The following is a 21,938-nucleotide window of genomic DNA, read 5'->3' on the forward strand; positions in this document are numbered from 1 at the left end:
GGCAGTAGAGCCAAGCCTTTACAAGACAGCTATTTCCTGCTGCTTGCCAATTCTCTCTGCTTGACCTGTTGGTTCCAACAGCACAGCTCAGCAATGTTCTTGGACCCAGGGAAGAATTCATTTTGCTTTTTCCAAGAAATCTTCTCACACCATTTCCTTTCCTGAGAAGCGTTGTCCTCGGATGCAGCTCACCCTTCGCACATTACCTGTCAAATGTTTCGTGTGCATGTCCCCTTTCTTCTGGTTGGCATTGTTCCCAATTAGGACCGAGTTAATTAACAACAGCAGAACAATTTTAATTCCCTTTTTAAAAAAATAAGGCCAGCCCTTTCTCTATTCTCTGGGTATAACTTGCTTAAAATGGGGAGGAGATTGGGGGTGATAGAATGAATGGGTTCCACAGAGGTGGATATGGATTTTTTTTTAAAGAATTTTATAGTAATCTTTTTTTTTTAATTTTATTTATTTATTTATTTTTATATTTATTTTTGGCTGTGTTGGGTCTTCATTTCTGTGTGAGGGCTTTCTTTAGTTGCGGCAAGTGGGGGCCACTTTTCATTGCGATGCGCGGGCCTCTCACTGTTGCGGCCTCTCTTGTTGCGGAGCACAGGCTCCAGACGCGCAGGCTCAGTAGTTGTGGCTCACGGGCCCAGTTGCTCCGCGGCATGTGGGATCTTCCCAGACCAGGGCTGGAACCCGTGTCCCCTGCATTAGCAGGCAGATTCTCAACCACTGCACCACCAGGGAAGCCCGGATGTTTTTCAAACAAATATCGTCTTTGGGAAGAGCAATCTTGCAAAAGCCGGTTTTACCATTTGAATTTTCCAGATACCTGCCCGGGCTTCATTACGGGTGCTGATTAATGCCTGGCCATTAATATGAAGATCTTACAGAGCAGCTGTTCCTCTAATATAACGCCTTTCCTGCTGTTCTAGCCAATATCCACTACACAGACCGGAAATCCAGGCAGCAGGTCAGGAGGAGGAAACTCCGCTATGGACTCAGCTCCATCTGCCTGCTATCTGCCAGCAGGTGTCAGCAGAGGCTGCTGGGCCTCAGAGCCACGGGGGCAGAGAGGGCTGAGGCGTCCGTCAATGACTGTGCTTAGTGGGGAGGTTTGCACACCTCTTGAGTCGGCCCTGCAGTCCATCAGCTGAAAGTCAAAGCCTTCGACCAGTAAATGGTATGTTGTACTCACGGACAAAGCGATTGTGTGGTTTCTACTGCCTAAAATTTTGATTTGTTTCAAAAACCAGTACCTAATTATTTCAAAGCCAATGCCTTACTTTTAGTCGGCTATACCTTTATAATCTTGTTTATTTCTACAACGAATACCAATAATGTGTTAACGCTTCAGAAAATGCTCCTACTTATTTGTTGAGGAGGATTATTTTTTAAAGCTAAGGACTGAAAGGCGGCAAGCAAGTTTTAATAGAGGCTTTGTTAAAAGCTTCCAAGTACGGCAAGTCCCTCACATGCGAACGAGTTCCATTCCGAGAGCACGTTCAAGTCCAATTTGTTCTTAAGTCCAACAAAGTTAGCCTAGGTACCCAACTAACACAATCGGCTATATAGTACTGTACTGTAATAGGTTTATAATACTTTTCACACAAATAATACATGAAAAACAAACACAAAAAATAAAAACATTTTTCATCTTACAGTACAGTACCTTGAAAAGTACAGTAGTACAGTAGGACAGCTGGCATCCAGGGGCTGGCATCCAGTGAACAGGCCAGAAAAGTTACTGACTGGAGGAGGGAGAGGAGGTGGGAGATGGTAGAGCTGAAGGATCGTCAGCAATAGGAGACAGAGGGCAAGCTGCAATGTCACTCACGCCTGAGGTTGATGGCACAGGTTCTGGTTCCTTGCTGGATTTAATTCTATCTACCCTCTTGAACAAACAATCCAGTGACGTCTGGGTAGAAGCTCTTTTTCTCTTGGCATAGATGACACGGTAGCACTGGATTGCATTCTGAATGGCTGCTGCATCCTTCATGTACCGTTCTACGTTCCGGTCCTGTGCCTCAAAAACTAACAGTGCCCCCTCAAATAAGGAAAATCCCCTTGCCATTTCCTGCATCGTGAGTCTCTTCGGTTCTTCAGTTACTTCTTCCTCTTGTCTCTGTTTGTCCTTTCTCTGGGCCTCCAATCCCTGGCACTTCAGCAGTACCAGCTCCATCACTGCTGCTTTTACGCTTGCTTCAGGACATCCTGGGCTTGAAATAAAGATACTGTACTACTGTACTCTATACAGTACTGTACAGTAAAGTACACAAAAGCACAACCACTTGTAGAGGATGCACGCACGTGACAATGTACGCCAGACATGTTATCTAACTTACGTGATTGGACAAGCGAACGCACGTTCGCATCTTTGAAAGTTTGCAACTTGAAGGTTCATATGTAGGGGACTTACTGTATACGGCATTATATACAACTTCCTTTGTTTGGCTGAGGTGAGGTACTTGAACCAATTCCTTCCCAAACCAGTGATGTTTGTGCATACATTGCACTTGGTGGAAGGCCTTGGAAGCTCTCTTTTTGCGAGCTTTAAAGCAGTGCCCACAGCTCTGGGAGCAAAGACTCCCACCTCAAGGACACAGGAATTACTTTGCACAAGGGAGGTGGTGTCTCTCTTCCCTTCTGAAGGCTGGATGTTCTCACATGTGATTAGGCAATGCCATTAACCCTGAATAGTTTACAAAAAACCCTGTGGTTTTTTTCTGAATTATTTTAAAAACTTTAAAATATCACTTTAAGTTAGTGAACAGAATTAAAATCCAGTCTGCCGTGGTGCAGAATTGCCTCCGTGGGTTCTCTTCATGGTTTAGCTTCAGTCTGGCTATTAGAAGAAAACTTTTTGGGCAGACAGAGGGCTGAGGTGGTGCTAGGAGTGGGGCCTGAGAGTAGGTTTGAGGTAGCAGGGTCTCTTTACAGCTTTGGGGACTCTGTTGATGTCTAATTTCAGCCCCAGTGCTGTCAATGCCACTCAGCTCTTTAATGCATGTACCACAGCTGGTAGATGCTTCCAGACTAAGATGCTGATGAAAGACTTGGTCAAGTGTAAGATGAAGCACAGAGGCTGGAAAGGAGGAGAAGATTTGATGTAGGAGCTAGTCTAACCCTTCCCCAGCTCTCCCTTTTCCAAATTCTTACAGCCCTGGGCTGAATGGGACTCCCCTGACCCAGTGAGCATTCTGTGGTCTTAGGTCTCCCATATTTGATGGAAATGTGTTGGGACCTGTTGTGCAAAGGCATGGTGACTAGCCTTCCTCAGAGTCTCCAGCTCAAGAGGACAGAGTAGTATAGAGACAGGGATTTGTGTGTGGTCCTCTGCATTCTCCCCTCCGCTCATTCCAAGGTCGTCAGACTCTTTGGTGTCCTAGCCCAGGGTGCTTGAAGGGTTGAGAGCAGAAGCAACTTGAAGATAAATTCTTTGAGTCTTTCCTGAAAGCCTTAGCTGGTCAGGCAGATTTTGGAAGGGAGGGTGGGTGAGACTGGGGAGCTGGAGTGATTCCCCAAGGCAGGCGAGGATGGAGGCCTGTGGGTTCTACCATAAGCGGGTGTCTGCATTCTCGCAGGGGTCTGGCCTCAGGCAAAGAGCTAGCCCTAAGCAGGGGGAGCACTCCACCTCCACCCAAGACCCCGGGCCTCCACTCTTCCTGTGAGCAGCCAAGTTGCTCAGCCTCTCAGAACCACAGGGATTGAGACAACAGGCATTTCTGGGAAAGCCACTGTGAACTGAAGACTAAGAGTCTCTGGAATGCATTGCCCCAGGATCTTTGCATACCCTCAGGCAGAGAATAAGGAAGCTCAATAATGACTGAGGTTGAATTTCAAGCCAGATAGGGACTTGGAATCAGACTTCAGAAAATCAAAAAAAACATGAAATTTCTTTTACACATATGTTTGCAATTGCAGATTCATACCCACTATACCAAGTTGACCCAACCTAATATTTAAGGAAGGGCAATGTAGCCTCTTCGTTACCAACCAAAATGATAATTTAATAAAAAATGGAGAACAGAATTAAATTCTACTCCTAAATTAACAAAAGAAACATCTCTTTTTTGGAGAATTAAAAAGTATATTTATTTTATTTTTACCAATTTAAAAAGATGTCCAATGGTACTGAAAGCATTATACTAGCTTCCTGACCTAACTCCTCTCCCTAGTCTCAAAACCCAAGAGCAACTATTTTAAACTCTTATATTAGTTCCTTCTGCTATCTATCTCCACAGTTCATCTTATATGCTCCTGTTCCTTTCCTTGATTTGTCGATTTGTGGAAGAATCTATTGACTTCCTATTATAGAAGGGAATTGACTCACCTATTATAGGTAGGTGAGGATTTAACTCTTTTATGCTACTTTCACATTTCTGCCCCCTGTTTTCACACTGTATTTGAACAGTTTTTAGTTAGATCAACATTCAGTGTTTACACTGTTATGGTTGTTTACCATGATTGTGCCTTTTCTTGGGAATTTGTAAATGCTTTCCACCTTCACATGTGTGGTTGTCTATATACATATACATATGTTTCCCCATCAGATTGGTCTAAGCCTCTTGTAGTTTTTCCAAACTATTGAAGCACATCAGATAACCTCTTCTCCCTGGCCTGCTGCTTTCTGAGACCTCTGTCCTGCTCCAACCAGGATGGGCTGCTCCTTGGGTCTGCTGTAAAAATATTACAGGGGGCTTCCCACTGTCATCATCTGGGACTCCCCTCCCTTGCTTTCCTGTCCTCTTTGTTCCCCGAATACTTTACTGTTTTCTTGTCTCACTTGTTGTGCTGTAGCACAGCTTCTAGTAGTTTCCTAAAAATGAGCACACAGAAGGTCCATGTTTTGAAATGTTTGAAAATGTCTTTGTTTTTCTCTCAGACACTGTTGGTGGGTATTGAAATCTAGGCTGAAACACCGATGCTCAGAATTTTGAAGGCACCGTCCCATCGCTTTTAGCTTATAGGAAGCCGTTGAGAGGACCCGTGCCATTCTAAGCCTTATTTTTTTGTAGGTAAACCATTTTTTTCTCTCTAAAAGCTTTTAGAGCATTCTCTTTATCCCAGGTGTGATAAAATCTCACAACCTGGTGCTTGTGTTTTAAGGCTTTGGGTTGGGCATTTGGTGGACCATTTTAATCTAGAAACTTGTGTCTTTCAGTTTGGGGAAGTTTTCTTGTATAGGTTGATGATTTCTTTTTTTCCTCTGTTTTCTCTGCTTCCTGGATTTCTCCTCTAAAGCCTTTATCTTTTGTCTTCTGGTTTGCCTTTCTGGGAAATTTATGAAGTTTTATCTTCCTACTTTTCTATTGATTTTTAAAGATTTCTGCTCTCATATTTTTGAATTTCAATTTTTAGTTCTCTATTTCCTTTCTATAGTGTCCTTTTCTTATTTTATGGGTGCAATATCTTCTCTTTTCTCTCTAAAGATATTAGGTGTAGTTTTTTTTTTTTTTTTTAATTTATTTATTTATTTTTGGCTGTGTTGGGTCTTCGTTTCTGTGCAAGGGCTTTCTCCAGTTGTGGCGAGCGGGGGCCACTCTTCATCGCGGTGCGCGGGCCTCTCACCATCGCGGCCTTTCTTGTTGCAGAGCACAGGCTCCAGACGTGCAGGCTCAGCAGCTGTGGCTCACAGGCCCAGCTGCTCCACGGCATGTGGGATCTTCCCAGACCAGGGCTCGAACCCGTGTCCCCTGCATTGGCAGGCAGACTCTCAACCACTGCACCACCAGGGAAGCCCTAGGTGTAGTTTTATTGAAATGTTTTATTCTGTTCCTTACATTGTTTCTGTTTCCTCTGGGTTCCTTTTCCCAGTTTGCTTTAGTTTCTTTCTTGTGTGGTAGAAGTATTCCTCAAATGTCTGTCCATTTATATTAAGCCTGAGGTGCTAAACAGCTTCTTAAAAGCGCTCTGTGGGTGGATGGGACCTGCTGAATGGTGCTGCAGGTCCCAGAGTCCAGAGGATAAATGTCCAGTCTCCTGCCTGGGAACAGCCCGAGGTTCCCAGGGTCCAGAAGCGTGAGTCAGCCAGCTTCTTAGCACGTTCTGTGAGCACTTTACTCGGAGCTTCTTCATTCTGGCAATTCCTACTCCTCTATTAACTGTCCATCTTCAAAAATTGGATGAACTCTCTTAATCTCTTTGTCTTCATGGGCTTATACCTATGCTATTCCTTTATCCTCATTTTATTGGAGTTTCCAGAGGAGATGATATAATGAATATGGTCGGTCTATCATGTTGAACTGGAAATCTGCTTGCATGCTCTTTCCCTGTTTCCTTTTTAAAAATGGAAGTATAATTTACATATAGTAAAATGCAAAGACCTTAAGTGTACAGTTCCATGAGGTGTGACAAATGTGCAATCTACATCCCTACCTGTATCTTTACAGAACGTGCCCATGTCCCAGCAATTTCCTTCATGCCCCTTTTCAGTTCCCTCCCTGCCTTTCCACCATCAAAAGCCACTGTTCTGATTTCTGTCACTATAGATAAGTTTGGGATCCTCATTTTTGAATGTTTGAGCGAAGTATTTATATGGTACAAATCACTCTCCCAACTTATCTAACTGAAGAACAACTCTATTATTATAAGAAATCGAAATTTAAGTGAGAGCAATTCTGTTTTATTAAAAAAAAAAAAAAGGCACAGAATTTTGTCCAAATCTTACGTCCTTCTTCGGGAGTGAAGAGAGATTTATTGTTACCTAGAAAGGCTTTTGAGGAAATCAGTTTCCTCCATAACCATCAGAACTTCATATCACATATTTAGTTTAAAACTCAAGTAATCAAAAACCATCCTTAATATCTTTGAACAAACATCACGCCCTCTTTCCGGATCTTCAAGGTCACACTCCTCTTTGTTCTTCTAAACAAAAACCAAGATTCCCCTTGTTTTCAAATGGATATCTGACCTCTTATCAAAACATATATGATTAGCCATCCTTTCAAATACCTTCTGAAGTGTGTGCACTTGTGGCACAAGGCCCTCAAGGCAGGGGTGGCAGGGAGGGTGGATCCTGCGTGGTGCTGTGTGTGTAGAGGGGACCTGTGATAAGGACTGGGGCGTTCTAATTGCCTGGCTTCTGCCTGGGGCTTGTTCGCTTCATGTAGACCTTCCATGAATGACAAAAGCCATATTTTATTTTATTTTATTTATTTATTTATTTTTTTAATTTATTTATTTATTTTATTTTTGGCAGTGTTGGGTCTTCGGTTCGTGCGAGGGCTTTCTCCAGTTGCGGCAAGCGGGGGCCACTCTTCATTGCGGTGCGGGGACCGCTCTTCATCGCGGTGCGCGGGCCTTTCTCTATCGCGGCCCCTCCCGTTGCGGGGCACAGGCTCCAGACGCGCAGGCTCAGCAATTGTGGCTCACGGGCCCAGCTGCTCCGTGGCATGTGGGATCTTCCCAGACCAGGGCTCGAACCCGTGTCCCCTGCATTAGCAGGCAGATTCTCAACCACTGCGCCACCAGGGAAGCCCCAAAAGCCATATTTTAAAATGCTAAGTCTGAGTGTCTTTCCCACAACAAGAGTCAGAGACCTCTGAAGGACAAGCTAGGCCATCAGAAGAGAGACCCAGCAGGTCCAAGAGCAGCTAGCATTTAGTGAGTGCTACTAGATTTATGCACTTAGTTACCCTGCTAGTAAGTGATGTAGCTGGGGTTTAGAGCCTGCTCACGAGCAGCTATCACACTGTCTTTGTAAAGAAGCCAGGAGGGACTCTAAGGGTAAAAGAGAGGTTCCTTAGACTCACCAGCTGTACTGGAAAAAATTTCCTAATTGTAGCTGGAGTGAATGATATCCTTCTTTGCCTTTAACTGCTTTCTGATACCTCCTCAAGATGAGTCAGCTCAGAACTCCTGGAATTAATATTTCACGAGACCGCCCTCCCCTTCTCTTTCCACTTCCACTGCCCTGCTTTGGGCCCTGGTCATTTTTATCTTGACCATAGAGACACTCCTGTCTGGTGTCCCTACCTGCAGACTCTTGTGCATCGAGTCCATCTGTCATGTGTGCTACCAGAGTAATCTCTTAAAAATGTAAGTCTGGGGCTTCCCTGGTGGCGCAGTGGTTGAGAATCTGCCTGCTAATGCAGGGGACACGGGTTCGAGCCCTGGTCCGGGAAGATCCCACATGCCACGGAGCAACTAGGCCCGTGAGCCACAACTACTGAGCCTGCGCGTCTGGAGCCCGTGCTCCGCAACAAGAGAGGCCGCGATAGTGAGAGGCCCGCGCACCGTGACGAAGAGTGGACCCCGCTCGCCGCAACTAGAGAAAGCCCACGCGCAGCAACGCAGACCCAACACAGCCAAAAATAAATAAAAAAATAAATACATTTATTTAAAAAAATAAAAATAAAAAAAAGGGAGACAGGACAGAGCCTGTGGGGAAAAAGCCCCATTAAAGCCAATTACTAAGACGTTCCTCCAAAGTCCCCAAAGATGTCTGCACATAGCCACAAAGAATCCATTCTGAGTTGCATGCCCCTGATGAGGGTCTTCCCTCATCATATGATTTGTTGCAATAAGGATAAGGAAGGAACTCTGAAGCAGTTAAGGTCACTTTGTACTGAGACTATGGCACTCTATCATGTTAAATCAAACGTCATTTGATAGTTATTGTGTCATTCTTTTCAAATGATTTTATGCCCAGTAGATGGTTTTGTTATATATGTATATATAGGTGAATTGGATTTGACTATTGATTTTTAAGAATTTCATAAGAATATGCAAACAAATGTGTATATCTTATTTAAAGAAACCCAAGAAGGAAATTACAAGAGTACTGATGTTTAGTGAAGACTGTGATGGGTATTTTGGATATGAATAACCTTACTTGATCTTCTCCACAATCCTGGGACAATGATATTAAATCCCTTCCTTACAGAATAAAAAACCGAAGGTCATTAATTTGCTGGAGGTCTCTACAGCCACTAACACATACCACCTATAGATAGTTAAATCTAAATTCATTCATGTGAAATTCTGGGTTAAATTCTTTAGAAAATTGTCAGCCATAAGATTCTGTTGGCAAATACAGTATATTTATTTTTATTTTTTATCCATGTATATGTTTTCTAAATTTAATTTAAAAAAATTTTATACGATTTTTACAGGTCACTTTCCATTTACAGTTATTACAAAACATTGGCTATCTGCCCTGTGTTGTACAATACATCCTTTCCATGTATATGTTTTTAAGTTTCAAACATGAAAAATATTTTAGCCATTAGGCTTCAAAAAAAATGCATAGTATAGAAAATGAATGTGGGCTGATGTACATCAGTATTTCCATATGGTAAAAGCCTGAGAAAACCTGGAGCAGTATTTTTGGGGTGGAGGTAATTTGACAATATATACCTAAATCAATGTTACACAAACCCAATGACCCATTGAGGACTCTTTGGCGATTCTATGTGACACAGTGACACAATAGTTAAGATCAGAGGCTCTGGGGTCCATATGACTCTGGGAAATTTACTTTGAGCCCCATTTTCCTCATCTGTAAAATTAGGCTAATGGTGCCTACTGCATGGGGTGTCATCAAGATTAAATACCAGATGTCTGTCCAGTGCTTAGCACGGCGTCTCTTAGTGGTGTGGCTCGGCAAGCGGTAGGTAGCTCTTGTCATTGGCAGGAGATGCACTCTCCTTCACATCAGTTAGCAAGGTGCACTCTTCTGGCTCTGCAGATTGAGAGGGTATGCAGAAACTGAGGTTGCTGCTGGGTAAGTATGGAAGGCTTCTAGGAACTCCAGGAGGGAGCAAAGATGTCACTTAGAGGAGGGGTGAGCATGAAGTCTGAAACCATTTTCATATTATGGGTGAGCAGAAAGGCCAGATTCTACCAAGAAGCCAATACTGGATGTCTTAGTTGTGCTCCCAAATGTCTGTGGTCATTTCACTGTGTAAATAGGGCTTGTATTCTGGACTTCCTGGGAAGTCTCAGTTTCCAAGATTCAGTCCTATTGTCAAAGCCCAATTTCTGAATTTTTGGTTTTGATAATATGGAACCTAGAAGTGGAAAAATCCTCCAATGTCAGTCTTTCAACACTGTAAATTAGATTTGGGACATGGCAAAGAGAAAGGGGAGCAGGTGGGAGGGGTACAGGAAGGACAGAGGGAGGAGAAAGGCAGGACCAGGGCAAATCCTGGGCTGGACACCCAGGAATGTTGGGAGAGGGGCTTGCTGCACTGGGGTCGGGTGAGCACATTACATAAACCAGAGACTGGGAGGGCAGTGTGATGCCAGCAGAGACTGCTGAGTGCTGACCCTTGTACCCTCCACTTGCCCCTGCTGCCCCTTGGTGCCTCCAGGGGCATCCAGCCTACAGCCTCGAGGGAGGAGGTCACCAGCAGCTCTCTGGAGCCCTGGCCTCCTGCCAAGGGCCCTGTGGAGAGATTTCCCAGGTTGGGAGGTGGGCCTATTAGGGCCTCACTCAACTGTGAATGCCCCGTTAATTATTGGAGACACTCACCTAAGGTGGCCAGCTTTCTACCCTTTCCTGTGCTCATTCACAAAGAGAGAACCTCCGAAGTGGACACTCTTTCCGAGGGACTTGGAAGAATTCTCCCAAGGGCAGGAATGCCATCTCCTACCTCAGCCTTGATGTTTTAAAAGAGTGAAAGGAGAGCATTTTGTGATTCTGGGCTTCACGCTTTTACCCTATTCCCCATTTCATCACACCGCTCAGTGCTATGAAATTTGGATTATTTTTTAATCTTCCTTTCCCATTTTTGCTGTTTTGGTGTTAAACTGATTATGCAGAGCTGCGTGTGGATGTCTCTTAGCACCTTGCCTCCAGGGATGGAGCTCTACTTTCTAAACATCACCTTTAATCCTTTTATGAAGGGAGCCTGTCCAAGGTGCTCCTCGCCCCATCCATCAGGGCCCATTGAGACTGACACTTCACAGGCCTTTGTAACCTGGGCCACACAGAACAGGAGGTTCGGAGGTGCCAAGATCCCAAATCTATTGCTGCCCCTCTAGCCATCCATCTCAGGTGACACTGGTGCTTAAAAGAATAAATACATGGAAATTAAGCCCACTGTGCCTGCAAAAGAGACGAGAAGGCAAGTTGGCTGTAGGCTGTCACCTGGCATCACCTACTGAGAAGTGCTGAGTCACCTCAAGACTAAGGATGGAGAGGAGGCTTGAGTGACAGTCCCACTGGTGGCACCTTGTACAACGAAGCTTCAGTTCAAAGTGAAAACAGATTCTCTGCACTGGAGCCAACCTACCAGTGTAAAATGTTTTACTCTCAATACGGGGATGTTTGTGATAAATAGATCGACACAGGAATGCCTGCTTTCATTTTTCATTTATATGTTCTCCTCAGGGCACCTCTCACTTTCCATCTTAACGGCCTTTCCAGAACTTTCCAGAGCATATACAGCCTATTCCTGGTGCGTCTGGGGATGATTTCTGGTCATGGCACAGTGAGAAAGTTACTCTTGTTTCACTTCCCCTCCTGGTCGTCTGCTGGAGTGGAGAGGAGGCCTCACTCTGGTGCTGGGATGTCCTTAAGATTTCCCTCGCCTCATCCCCTCCTGTCTGTTTTATATTTTTAAAGATACGAAGGCCACCCCACTAAGCATTGTAGCAGGTAGATATCTAGCTAGACTTTAGTAAACCTATTTTGTTTTTAAGGTTTTATTTGTTTTAAGATTTTATGGTGGGTAATACTGGTTTTCCGTTTACATTAGAGGCGTTTATTTAGCAGACACTCATATAGCACTTACTGTGTGGAAGGCCTTTTTCAAACACTTTACAAAGAGACAATCTTATGATTCTCACAACTTGATTGTAAACCTCTGTGATAAGAACTGTAATCACCCTCATCTTACAGATGGGGAAACCGAGGAACAAGAGGGTTCAATCAGGTTAGGCAGTGGGGGAAGCAGTGTTGAAACCAGGGCAGACTTTGTGTTCGGCTGACTAAGCACTGGACCTCAGACACAGACACTGCACACTGACCCAAAGGATCCCTGGAGCTGCAGATAAAACTTCTTGCACGTTGATTCTGTACTAGAGATGTCCTGCTGCGGCAGAGGATGTATTTGTAATAATACGTATATACATCCACAGATACACGCCCATACGCATGCACACGTACACACAGATGCACGCTGCTGCTTTCACTGCCGTTATGTACCAGGAATGGGGCCCCACAGCTTTATCAGCACCATTCTTTCTTTTCTTTTCTAATTGAAGTATAGTTGATTTACAGTGTTGTGTTACAAAGACAAACAAAACAAAACAAACAAAAAATACAGTGTTGTGTTAGTTTCTGGTATACAGCAAAGTGATTCAGTTATATATATATAGATAGATAGATAGATATACACATATATATGTATATATATATTCTTTTTCAGATTCTTTTCCATTACAGGTTATTACAAGACATTGAATATAGCTCCCTGTGCTATACAGTAGGTCCTTGTTGTTTATTTTATATATAGTAGTGTGTATATGTTAATCCGAAACTCCCAATTTATCCCTCCCCACCCCTTTCCCCTTTGGTAACCAGAAGTTTGTTTTCTTTGTGACTCTGTTTCTGTTTTATAAATAAGTTCATTTGTATCATTTTTTAGATTCCACATATAAGTGGTATCATATGATATTTGTCTTTCACTGTCTGAGTTACTTCACTTAGTATGATAATCTCTATTATCCATGTTGCTGCAAATGGCAAAATTTCATTCTTTTTAATGGCTGAGTAGTATTCCATTGTATATGTACCACATCTCCTTTATCCCTTCATCTCCTTGTTTTCTTTAAAGGGTGAAGAATTATCCCTTTAAATTTTCACGACAGCCTCTGTGGTGGAATTATCCCTTTAAATTTTCACGACAGTCTCTGTGGTGATTTTCATGCTCACCCCAGGATGAGGAAGCTGAGCCTGGGATATGCTGTGGAACTTGTCCAGGCCACTCTGCCAACAGGAGTGGAGCTGGCCTGGGAGGCCAGGCCAGGCCACTTCTGACACCCAGCAAGGTCTCAGCCACGGCATTACACTCTCAGTTACTTGTTAGTGAAAGCTGAGCTCAGTCTTCCTACATTCTCTTTCAAAAAAAGTTGGGTCCGAACATAACTCTTGACCACAAGTCTCAGACTCTGGCATTTAAATAATAAATAACTTACATCTTAGAGGTTGATTTGGCTTTGCCAGCTCTTTATTTCACCAAGTAAACATATTACTTCCCTAAGTAGTAGCAAAATCCAACAATCATTCTTTATCATTGTCAATAAATGATAAAGAATGAAAGGAGATCCTGACCCAGAAACATAGGGAGGACATAAGCTCAGAATAATCTGTGTGTATGTGTGTGTGTGTGTGTGTGTGTGTGTGTGTGTGCAAGTGCATGTGCATATATGTGTGTGTATGAAAGCATGTATACATATGTATAGTGTATTTTTAAGACAAATGAAAACTTCTTCATGGAAGCAAATTGGCAGTGTTGAGGAACCACTGTCTTGGAGTGCCTCTCTGCTCTTTCTGCTGGCTTCTGTGGGCTGCTTAATTAGAAAAAAATTTTTTTTTAATTGAAGTATAGTTGATTTACAATGTTGTGTTGGTTTCAGGTATACAGCAAAGTGATTGGGTTATACATATGTATGTATATCTATTCTTTTTCAGATTCTTTTCCATTAGAGGTTATTACAATATATTAAATATAGTCCCCTATACAGTAGGACCTTGTTGTTTATTTTATATACAGTAGTGTGTATATGTTAATCCCATACTCCCAATTTATCCCTCCCCACCCCTTTCCCCTTTGGTAACCATAAGTTTGTTTTCTATGTCTGTGAGTCTATTTCTGTTTATAAGTAAGTTCATTTGTATCATTTTTTTAGATTCCACAAATAAGTGATATCATATGATATTTGTCTTTGTCTGACTTACTTCACTCAGTATGATAATCTCTAGGTCCATCCATGTTACTGCAAAAGGCATTATTTCATTCCTTTTTATGGCTGAGTAATATTCCATGTATATGTATATCACATATTCTTTATCCATTCATCTGTTGATGGACACTTAGGTTGCTTCCATGTCTTGGCTATTGTAAATAGTGCTGCTATGAACACTGGGGTGCATGTATCTTTTCGAATTAGAGTTTTCATCTTTTCCAGATATATTGGCAGCTTAATTTTAAAATGACCTCCTTCAAGTGATGCTAAGAAAGTATCTCCCAGTTATCCTGAAATTGATTGTTCTGAGATTGTCCTGGCTGTTAGTTCTGTAGATTTTTAAAAAGCTGCTTCACACTCAGCACCATCTCCAGTGACGTGATAAGTCCTAGGAAGTTGTGAGCTGCAAGAGGAGAACAGCAGTATCTGTTTTGTTCACTGCACTGTCCTAGAACTTAGCACAGTGCCTGGCATAGAGTAGGTGCACAGGAACCGTTTGTTGAGTAACTGAGTGAATGAACAAATGGTGGATGAAAGGGAGAATTACATTTTTAATTTTTTATTCTTTGTGTGCAGATCTGATAAACACTTCATATAAACATATTTGTAAATTACGAAACAGTAATGGGAAGTACACTGTTAACCCACTACATAGCTTCGGAAAAAAGCTTGTGGATACCTTCCCATCACTTCCCTCTAAATAAAAACCACCCTGAATTTTGTGTTTCTCATTCCCTTGCTTTTTAAAAGAGTAGTTTAAAAAAATCACATATGTATGTATTCCATCCTAAATCTTATGTTTACCACCCTTACTTCCTTAAAATAGTTTTTCAAATCACATATGTATGTATCCCTAAACAGTGTATTGTTTAGTTTTTGCTTGGTTTCTGAAGTTTATAAAAATGATATCATACAGCTTATTGTTTTTTGCTACTTGCTTTTTCACTCCACATTATGTTTCTAAGTTTCACTGGAGCAATAGGTGGTTTATTTTCATTGCTGAATAATAAATAGGACATCATCTGAATAGTACAATTTTTTCATGCGGTCCCCCGTCAATGGAATTTAGGTTGTTTCTAGTTTGGGGCAATTATGAACAATACAGCTATGAACATTCTTAAAAAATTTTTTTGAACTGTTAAAATAACATTATACACACATACATATAGCATAAAAAATGAAAAGTTCATGAATTAAAAAGCAAGCCCCTCTAAATACCACATGGCAAGGAGACTTGACTCTGACTGCAAAGCCAGCAGTGCTCACATGCCCTCCCTCCTCCAGCCTGACTTTTGTGCTAATCAGCGCTTCACTTTTCTCTGTTGTACTGTCGCCATTCCTAAACACTACAATTTAGCTTTGCTTGTTTTGTTTTTCTTTCTGCAGATGTCTTTTTTAGATCTCCTTTAATCTGTAGGCCCCCCCTTCCATCTCCTCTTCTTCCTCTTGCCATTTTGAAATATTAGGCTATTGTTTTCATCTGTGCATTTCATCTGGCATGCTTTTATTATCTGCTGGGATGTTATTCTGCTCCTTATTTTTTCTTTAAATAACTGCATGGGATTTGACTTCAATCCTTTTCTGTCACTTATGCGTACATAACATTAGATTTCCCTAACTTATAGAAAGGAGGTATAATTTAAGAGTTGTTCTACTTTTACAGCTTTAGAATATCCTCTTCCGTGGTTGTTGTTAAGTATTAAAGAACTAGGGCACCTCACTTCCTGAGATCTCCTGACTACTTTTAACAGGATCCACTTTACTTTCCCCCCTTTTCTCTAGTTTCCTGACCTGCTCCCTTTGTATTCTATTCCTGGCAGTCCCTCCTCAGTTGGGATTTGTCCTGATGGGAGCCTGAGCTGGTCAGCTCTGAGTGTTTCTCAGGTCCAGTCTCCACTGGCCCCTTGAGACTCCGCCCTTGTACCACTGCTCTGGGGGTAAGCAGACCCCCTCCCTGCATCCAGTGCCCTTCTACAGTTGGCCTGCTGGATTACTCATTCGAGGTTCTTAGGTCTGTCACATGCTCTGTTGTTTCCTCTGACACAGCTGCTGTGATGTGCAGGTCTTGTAGGTGTGTCTCCACCCAGTCAGGTTTTAGGGTTTGTGGCTTCTGTGTCATTTAGTTTGTAGTAGTGATTGCCCTTGGGTTTTCAGTTTTGCCAATCCTGGCTGCTCTGTGTATCTTTATGGAGAATTTGAAGAGATTAAACAGTTACACTACCAAGGTTACTGCCTTCCCAGAATCCCCATGAATATTTTTATAGAGTTTATTGTTGTATACCTATAAGAATTTTTCTGAGTGTACTTATGGGAGAAATTACAGGTTCTTAGGGCAAATATTTGATATTACAAGGTAATTGTAAATTGTTTTCTAACGATGTTGTATCAATTTATGCTGTCATTGTCGGAATACAAAAGTCCCTGTTGATCCACATGCTTGCCAATACTTGGTATTGTCAGACTTCTTGATTTTCCATATCTGCTAGATGGAAATGGTTCATCTTCATTTGCATTTCCCTGAATCATAATGAGGTCAGACATCTTTTCATATGTTTATTTATCCTGCATTCATTCTTTTCAATGAATTGCCTTTCATGTCTTTTGTCCAGTTTTCTTTTGGGTAGTCATGTTTTTAAATTAATTTTAGTTCTTAGAGAATATACTTTTCTCCGTTTATATTTCACATATTTATGGTGCCTTTTTGATAAGAGTTCTTGATATTTTACTCGGGTAAAATTCATATAACATAAAATTCACCATTTTAACATGTGCAATGCAGTGACTTTAAAAATTTTACTATAGTTGAATATATCACTATTTTATATTATGCTTAGTGCCTTTTGTGTCTTGTTAAAGAATCTTTCTCTGCCGCTTTGTCATAAAGATGTTCTGTACTTTCTCCTTTGAAACTTGAGTCTTTATCTGGAATTGTTTTTAGTAAGTAGTGTGAGGTGGGATTCGATTTTTCCCTATATGTGTAACCAATTATCCCAGCACCATTTATTGATAATTACCTTCTTTTTTCCAGTAACCTGTGATGCTACTTCTGTCATACCATATTTCACTGACTCTAAGAAGCTATCCGTGTAAGCTGTAACATTATTTTGGTGAAGCTAAAAAAGAAAAATTGCTGTCAATTAAAAGATGACATAATGCTTTCTTATCACTTAACATGGTTTATTTTATACTTTTTTGAAAAGCATTTTTATCATCTATCACTCTTTTGAATCCACATAAGTAAAATATATGTGAATTAAATTGGTTAAAGTAGTCCTAAAATTTATTCACATTTACTTCTGAATCACTTTCTTTTAATTGGGACATAATTCACACACCATAAAATTTACCCCTTAAAGGGAACAATCCAGTGGTCTTTCAGCACATCATAAGGTTGTATGACCATCACTAACATCCAATTCTAGAACATTTTCATCACCCTGAAAAGAAACCTTGTACCTATTTGCAGTCATTCCCCATTCCCACTCCCTTCAGCCTAGATTTCCATTCTGGACACATAATATAAAAGGAATCATGTGGTATGTGGCATTTTGTGTCTGGCTTCTTTCACTCAGTATAATGTTTTTTAAGGTTCATCCATGTTGTAGCATGTACCAGTACTTCATTCTTTCTTATGGTTGAATAATATTCCATTGTATGGTTATACCACATTTTTGTTTATTTAGTCCATTTGATGGACATTTTGGGTGATTTCCACTTTTTTGCTATTATAATGCTGCTATGAGCATTCATATACAAATTTTTGTATAAACGTGATTTCAATTTTGGGGGGTGTATACCTAGGAGTGCAATTGCTGGGTCATATGGTAACTCTGTGTTTAACTTTTTGAAGTACTGCCAAACCGTTTTCTAGATGTCTAGGTCTTTTACCTATTCAGATCCAAAAAATTGGGTTATTTGTCTTTTTATTGGTCAGTTGTAAGAGCTCTCTATAGGGGACTTCCCTCGTGGTCCAGTGGGTAAGACACCACACTCCCAATGCAGGGGCCTGGGTTCGATCCCTGGTCGGGGAACTAGATCCCGCATGCATGCCTCAACTAAGAGTTCGCATGCCGTAACTAAGAGTCCGCATGCTGCACCTAAGAAACCTGTATGCCACAACTAAAGATCCTGCGTGCCGCCACTATGACCCAGGGCAGCCAAAATAAATATAAATAAATAAGTATTAAAAAAAAAAGAGTTCTTTATATATTCTGGATATAAGTTCCACATCAGTTAAATTATTTGCAAATATTATCGCCCATACTGTGGATTGTTTTTTCACTTCTTGGTGATGTCCTTTGAAGTACAGAAGTTTTTAATTTCAATTCATCTATTGTCTTGTCTTGCTGTGCTTTACATGCCATATCAAAGAAACCATTGCCTAATCCATGGTCATGAAGATTCACATGTATGTTTTGTTCTAAGAGTTTTATCATTTAGCTCTTTTCTTTAGGTCTTTGATCCATTTGAGTTCATTTTTATCTGTGATGTGAGGTAAAGGTCTAATTTCTTTCTTTTGTGTGTGACTATCCAGTTGTCCCAGCACCATTTGTTGAAAAGACTATTCTTTCACCATTCAATAGGCACCCTTATTTCAAATCAATTGACCATAGGTGTATGGGTTTATTTCTGGATTCTAAATTCTATTTCACTGATCTATATGCCTATCTTTATGCTAGTCTTGTTTACTGTAGCTTTGTAGTAAGTTTTTGAAAGTCCTCTGACTTTGTTCTTTTCAAAATTGTTTTGGCTATTCTGTGCTCTTTGCATTTGCATATGAATTTTAGGATCTGCTTGTCAATTTCTGCAAAAAAAAAAGCTGGATGGAACTTTGATAGGGATTGCATTGAATCTGTAGATCAATTTGGGGAATATTGTCATCTTAAAAACGTCAAGTCTTCTAATCCATGAAGATGGGGCGTCTTTCTGCTTATTTAGGTCTTCTTTAATTTCTTTCAATAATGTTTTATAGTTTTCAGTGTACTTAAGTGTACTCACACCTTTTCGCTAAATTTATTCTTAAGTATTTTAGTCTTTTTGGTGGTATTATTAATGGAATTGCTTAATTTTTGTATTGTTCATTGCTAGGACATAGAAGTACAACTGATTTTCACATATTGATCTTATATCCTGTAACTTTGCTGAATTCATTTATTAGCTCTAATTTTTTAGTGGATTCCTTAGGATTTCCTATATACAAGATCATGTCATCTGTAAACAGAAGTAGTTTTACTTCTTCCTTTCTAATCTGGATGCCTTCTATTTCTCTTCTTGCCTAATTGCCCTGGAGAGAACTCCAGTACAATGTTGGTAAGAGTGAACATCCTTGTTTTCTCTTCTTTTCTTTTTTTTTATAAAGGATTTTTTTTCCCAAAGGAATTCCTTTATTTTTATTATTTATTTATTTGTTTTTGGCTGTTTTGGGTCTTCGTTTCTGTGAGAGGGCTTTCTCTAGTTGTGGCAAGTGGGGGCCACTCTTCATCGCGGTGCGTGGGCCTCTCACTATCACGGCCTCTCTTGTTGCGGAGCACAGGCTCCAGACGCGCAGGCTCAGTAGTTGTGGCTCACGGGCCTAGTTGCTCCGCAGCATGTGGGATCTTCCCAGACCAGGGCTCGAACCCATGTCCCCTGCATCGGCAGGCAGACTCTCAACCACTGCGCCACCAGGGAAGCCCACTATAAGTTTTTAATAGATTACATTTATCAGGTTAAGAAAGTTCCCTTCTATTCCTATTTTGCTAAGAAATTAAAAAAAAAAAAAATTAAATCATGGGGCTTCCCTGGTGGCGCAGTGGTTGAGAATCTGCCTGCTAATGCAGACACGGGTTCAAGCCCTGGTCTGGGAAGATCCCACGTGCCGCAGAGCAACTAGGCCTGTGAGCCACAACTACTAAGCCTGCGCGTCTGGAGCCTTTGCTCCGCAACAAGAGAGGCCACGATAGTGAGAGGTCCGCGCACCGTGATGAAGAGTGGCCCCCGCTTGCCGCAACTAGAGAAAGCCCTCGCACAGAAACGAAGACCCAACATAGCCAAAAATAAATAAATAAATTAATTAATTAAAAAAAATTAAATCATGAAGAGGTATTGAATTTTATCTTTTTCTGTATCTATTGAGATGATAGAAATTTTAATGCAGTGAATGATATTTATAGAATTTATATTAAACTATACGTGTATTCCTGGAAAAAGTCAAACTTAGTCATGATGTATGACCTTTTTATATATCACAAGGTTAAGTTTGCTAATATTTTCATTTAGGAGTTTTGCATTTATGTTTAGGAGTGATACTGACCTATAATTTTTCTTTCTTATATAATTCTTGTCTATTTTTATTATTACTCATTCCCTCTTAGAATAAGTTGGGGAGTAGTTTATCTTTTTATAATATTTGGGAGGCTTTATATAAGATGGAATTATTTGTTCCTTGAAAGTTTAGTAGAATTTTGCTGATAGATCATCTGGGCCTTGGGTTTTTTGAGGGGGTTTTTTGGTGGGAAAATTTTAAACTACTGATATGAATTCTTTAATGACTTTAGGAATATTCAGACTTTCTTCTTTTGGTAAGTTATATTTTGTCCATTCTAAGTTGTCCAATTTAATCACATAAACTCTGTAGTATTCTCTTATCATCTCTTAAATTTCTGTTTCATCTATAGTTTTGTCTTTTTATACGTAAAATTATTCTTTTGAGGCTTTTCTGTTTTTTTTTTTTCCATGACCAGCCTTATCAAAGATTTATCTGTTTGATTAGTTTTATCAAAAAATCAACGTTTGGCTTTGTCAGTCCTCTTTAATGATCTCTGTTTTCTATTTCACCAGTTTCAGCTCTTATATGTAGTATATTTTTCTTTTTACTTTTTCTGGGTTGGAGTCTTAGTGCATTATTTCCTACTGAGATTATTGATTTCCTTCTAAGTAATATTTTTTGCTGCATCCTCAAATTTTTGGTATGGAGATATTTAATTACCATTTAGTTTTAAATTTTTGAAAAATTTCCATTATAATCTCCTCTTTGATTAATGATTTATTTAGAAATGTAATTTCAAAATGTGTGGGTATTTAAAATATAGCCTTTATTCTTGATTTCTAACTTTTTTGCACAATGTTTAGAGAATGTAGTCTATATGATATTTATTCTTTGAAATTTATTGAGATTTGCTCAGGTCTAATATGTTTTCAATTTGTCTTCTTGAGGGGAATATAAGTTCCCTATTTTTTATATGAAGCTTGTTGTGTTGTACACACATGTACACACATAATTTTTTGTATGATGATGGATTTGTCCACAGTGTTTTTCTTCTTTATGATTTTGAAGGTATATTATTAAATGCATACAATTATAAAATATTTAATTCTTCCTTTTATCATTCCATAGTGACTCTTTCTATCCTTAATAATGTCCTTTGTCATAAAGTATACTTTATGTGATAATAACCTAGCTACCTCAACTTTCATTTAATTTGCTTTTGCCTAACATCTCTTTTATTATACCTTTATCTTTACCTAAAGATAAAAATAAATAGCATATAACTATATTGAAAATCCAATCTAGTCATCTCTATCTTTTAATTCAAGGGTTTAATTCATTTATATTTGTTGTGATTATTGATATATATGTGGATTTGTTTCTAACATCTACTTTTTGATTTCAACATGTCCTGCCTTTTCTATGCTATTTTTCTCTTTTCTTGATTTTCAAGAATTGTTTGTTTGCTTTCTTATTTCATTTTTCCCCTCTTAAGGTTTTGGATGTTATATTTTTAGTTTTTTAGTGATTTCCCCTGACGTTTTTCCAGGCTTATTGAACAAAATCTAAATTAGTCCATAATTTGCCCCTGCTCCCAAATACAAGGGTCTCAGAACATTTTAAGTCAATCCTTTACTCAATCAACTTACACGTCATTTTTATCTGTCTTTTAGTGTGCCCTTAAAAAAAAACTACATAAATAAACATTATATAATTTAAATAGATAAGGCTTATTTATATTTACCTTCACAGTCACCATGTCTTTACTCACCAT

At 40.1% G+C, this 21,938-nt stretch overlaps 1 protein-coding gene across 3 annotated transcripts in view; it reads right to left on the reverse strand.

The window, feature by feature from the left end:
- The window catches only part of STEAP3 (STEAP3 metalloreductase), a 97,017-nt gene that overhangs the window by 24,198 nt on the left and 50,881 nt on the right, over positions 1-21,938 (reverse strand). Inside the window, exon 5 of one of the 3 annotated variants that reach the window (XM_007169262.2) lies at positions 9,582-9,685. The exons of the other annotated variants lie outside the window; for them this stretch is intronic. Within the exon in view, the coding sequence (XP_007169324.1) occupies positions 9,662-9,685 (24 nt within the window). The 3' untranslated portion in view covers positions 9,582-9,661. Of the gene's footprint in view, positions 1-9,581; positions 9,686-21,938 lie in introns of those variants that run through there. 3 annotated transcript variants of the gene reach the window in all.

This window comes from Balaenoptera acutorostrata, chromosome 8 (genome assembly GCF_949987535.1).
Source record: "Balaenoptera acutorostrata chromosome 8, mBalAcu1.1, whole genome shotgun sequence".
Lineage (NCBI taxonomy): Eukaryota > Metazoa > Chordata > Mammalia > Artiodactyla > Balaenopteridae > Balaenoptera > Balaenoptera acutorostrata.